General features: G+C 47.6%; 1 protein-coding gene across 1 annotated transcript in view; it reads left to right on the forward strand.

Annotated features, from left to right (window-relative positions):
• Positions 1–3,649, forward strand: part of ZC3H3 (zinc finger CCCH-type containing 3) — a 204,501-nt gene that overhangs the window by 80,232 nt on the left and 120,620 nt on the right. The window contains 1 exon segment of the mRNA XM_009334823.1: positions 2,296–2,446. Within this exon segment, the coding sequence (XP_009333098.1) occupies positions 2,296–2,446 (151 nt within the window).

A 3,649-nucleotide genomic window follows, 5' to 3' on the forward strand; every position in this document is an offset into this window, starting at 1 on the left:
GTATGGAATGTCCCTTTGGCCAGTTGGGGTCAGCTGTCCTGGCTGTGCCCCCTCCCAGCTTCATGTGCACCTCCAGCCTGCTCAGTCGGTAGAGCACGGGAAGCTGAAAAGTCCTTGACTAGTGTAAGCACTGCTCAGCAACAACTAAAACATCGGTGCGTTATCAACATTGTTCTCACCCTAAATCCAAAACACAGCACTGTACCAGCTACTAGGAAGGAAATTAACTCTATCCCTGCCGAAACCAGGACAGCCCACAAAACATCTGGTTTTATTTTATTTCCTTTTCTTTTAATTGTTATTCCAAATCACCAGAAACTCTTTAAGTTACTGGCGTTAACTTCCTGGCTTTTCATTTTGTTCAGCATTTACCGGTTGACTTATGCACCCTTACTTGGAGCGCACTTTGTAGCACTGCTGGTTTTATAGATGCTCGCTGGTTAACAGCAGCGTGCCAGTCTTGAAAGCATCATCAAAAGTGTGCTGCTTACTGCGACGCCGCAGAAAATAATTTGCGTGCAGGCATTATTTTGACGCATTCATTAAGCAGGGGTCCCATGTAGGGTTCAGAGGGATGTAAAAGAATCTCTCTTAAAATAACACGTTGGTGTGAGGATCTGGCTTCATGCATGGTGCAAACAGGGAGGTCCCATACGCTGTGGCGTGGGCAAGTGCAGTGCCAAGTTAGAGCTGGCCCAAACGCCTTCCAAATTTTATTGCGGCCATATAAAAGGGATTATTTAGCACGGTGGTGTGAGCGTACTTGGGGCTTTATAGGTGGCGTTGAAGGCTGTGAATCCCTCCATACGCTCCTTGCTCGGTGATCATTTATCTTAGAATCATAGAATCATAGAATCATTAAGGTTGGAAGAGACCTCCAAGATCATCGAGTCCAACCATCAACCCAACACCACCATGCCCACTAAACCATGTCCCTAAGCGCCTCATCTACCCGTCTTTTAAATACTTCCAGGGATGGTGACTGAACCACTTCCCTGGGCAGCCTGTTCCAATGTTTAACCACTCTTTCAGTAAAGACTTGGCCGCCTGGGCACACTGCCGGCTCATGTTCAGCTGGCTGTCGAGCAACACCCCCAGGTCCTTTTCCGACAGGCAGCTTTCCAGCCACTCTTCCCCCAGCCTGTAGCGCTGCATGGGGTTGTTGTGGCCGAAGTGCAGGACCCGGCACTTGGCCTTGTTGAATCTCATACAGTTGGCCTCGGATATATACTGTATATCTTACAGTATAGTATCGAGGAGCGTTTCGATCATAATCTTTATTATGAAAAATTCCAGTGGTTTTTCTGTCGTGGCAGAGCCTGCTTTTCTCCTCCCCCCCAGCAGAAGTTGTAACTCTCTGGCTGAGTTTGGGAGTGGAAATTCATGCTGCAGGCTGCCTGATCCCTCCCAAACTCAACGCGAGTCGCCGGCTTGTTTGGGAATGCACATATTAAGCTGTAAGGCCACGGACTGCCATTACCACTGCTGCAGGGAGATGGGGAAGCTGCTCCCTCCATTCTAGGGAACGAGATTGGCTCTAAAATGCATTTCCCTGATTTTCTTGTTTAGACACAGATCCAGCATCCTGGGATTTCCAGTTTACCTGGGAAGCAATGCTCTTCTCCCTTCTCTCGCAGAGACAAACATGGGGACAGGTACAACATTTTCAGGGGAAATAATGATTCGGCTTTTCCCCTCTCAACCTTGCAATAATTTTAATTAGAGTATCTCCAAGAAAAACAGCCGTCCCTTTAAATCAGTTATAAAACCAGAAGACTTAGTCTCAGCATGTAGTGTCAGCTTTAATTATCTGGGCAGTTATGGCTGTATGTTATAAAAGTCGGGCAATTAGATGCATTCCTTAAAGCTGTGAAAAAAACTGCTAGCTATCAAGTGGAGGAAAACCAGAGTCAAGCATATAACTGTTAATTGCATGAAACATTCAGCAGAATAAACTGATGTGTAGATCATCCTGCAAAATATGATGAAAACGGGAATGATTAAATGCGTAAATCTGTTTCCAATGTAGATGTTGGGGATCAAGGTATTGTTGGTGAATGCATGATTCACCTGGTAGAGTTTTGCTGCCGGGCTGGTGAAGCCAAACACCCCCAAGCCCATCAGAGCCTTTTTGTTACCATCGACCATGGTGGTCCCATGCCTGACGCACCCCAGGGGTCTTCTGCCCCTTTTGCAGGTGCAAAAGAGTTGGCTGTAGGACCTACGTTGGTGAGTTCCCTTCTGTCCCATGCACACCTGAATTTCAAGCCCCTTTTTCCATTTGGTTTCTTGTAGGAGCCAACTTGCACTTCGTAAGGAGCCCCCCAGCCAACAAGGTGATAAAGACGCGCTACAGGATAGTGAAGAAGAATGTGGTGTCTCCAGCCTTATCGTCCTTCAGCAGCCCTGTTCCCAACTGGAAGACGAGGCGCCCCGTGACATCCAGGTAATTCTTCCATCCCTTGAATGCAGCTGGTTGGGACGCGGGAGCCGAGGGAGCTCCTACGTTGGCTCCGTGTTATTACCGTTGCATGTTTCGTCACTTAATTTCTCTGTTTGTTTAGCTGCTTCTACACAGAGATTATTGACTTAAAGTGTAAAATCGTATTAGTAATCATGTTAGCCCGAGTCAGCGGCCAACAGCTCACCACAGTCTGCGGCTTCATATTTATTCCCTGTTTGAATTAATTGTTTCCATGAAGCAGTTAAATAAGCTGTAAGGAAGATGAATAAACGCACACAGCTTTTTACATCAGGCCTAAGTAAACTTGCTGCCTCTTTTGGAGATAGAAGATTTCTTCTTTGGCCTGTTAATTAGGGATGGTCAAGCCTGCTAATGAGGCCAGACCTTCCCTCTGCTTTATAACATTATTGTGCACGTTGGTGCTACAGAGGAGCTTATTGAAAGCATGTTGGAGGCAGATGCCCCAAACCTACACCAGGAGGTAGGTGCAGGCACAAACTTGCTTCTTCCCGGGTTATCTGGACGGGTGGAGCGTCAGCCCAGCCCTGTGGCAAATAATTTGGCGTGCCAGCACCTGTCTGAAGAAGAGTGTCACCAAAGGGTGGTACTGTATCCTTGAGGCTGAGTCTTCCTCAATCAGCTATGCTGACATCCGTATTTCAGCTATGAGCGAGCTGCAGCCAAGTTAGCCAGTGGAGATGTTACCAGGGAACATCTCAGAGGCCAAGACAAAGTCTGGAAGTTGTGTATAAGCAGAAAGGTCGTTACGGTAATTGATGCTCTAAAAAAAGGCGCTATTAGAACTGATATTTTTGGTTATAACCCAGATTCTGGCAGTTCTTAGGTTGAGAATGACCTCTCCTCCCCCTGAAATGCTGGTTTGCTGCTGTCACAGGCAGTATTTTGGGCAAAGAGAGCCTGCTCTGCTCCTCTATGGGCTTGTTCGTTTTATTAGTCATTCCAGCGTAGCAAACCCGAGGAGCTGGGGGATGCTGCGGGCTGTCCCCCACCGTTGGCTCCTTGGGTGGAGCAGCGACACGGGTCGGCATCAACGCCCTGCTCCAGGTGGTTTCTTCCAAAAGTTATTTCCCCCAGCAGTGCCCCAAGGGTTGACGGCTTTTATGGTGGGTGCTGCGAAGAGACGAAGGTTGTGGTGATTGTTTTAAAGCCTAACTTCGCCTGATT

This window comes from Pygoscelis adeliae, unplaced genomic scaffold (assembly GCF_000699105.1).
Source record: "Pygoscelis adeliae isolate BGI_AS28 unplaced genomic scaffold, ASM69910v1 Scaffold340, whole genome shotgun sequence".
Lineage (NCBI taxonomy): Eukaryota > Metazoa > Chordata > Aves > Sphenisciformes > Spheniscidae > Pygoscelis > Pygoscelis adeliae.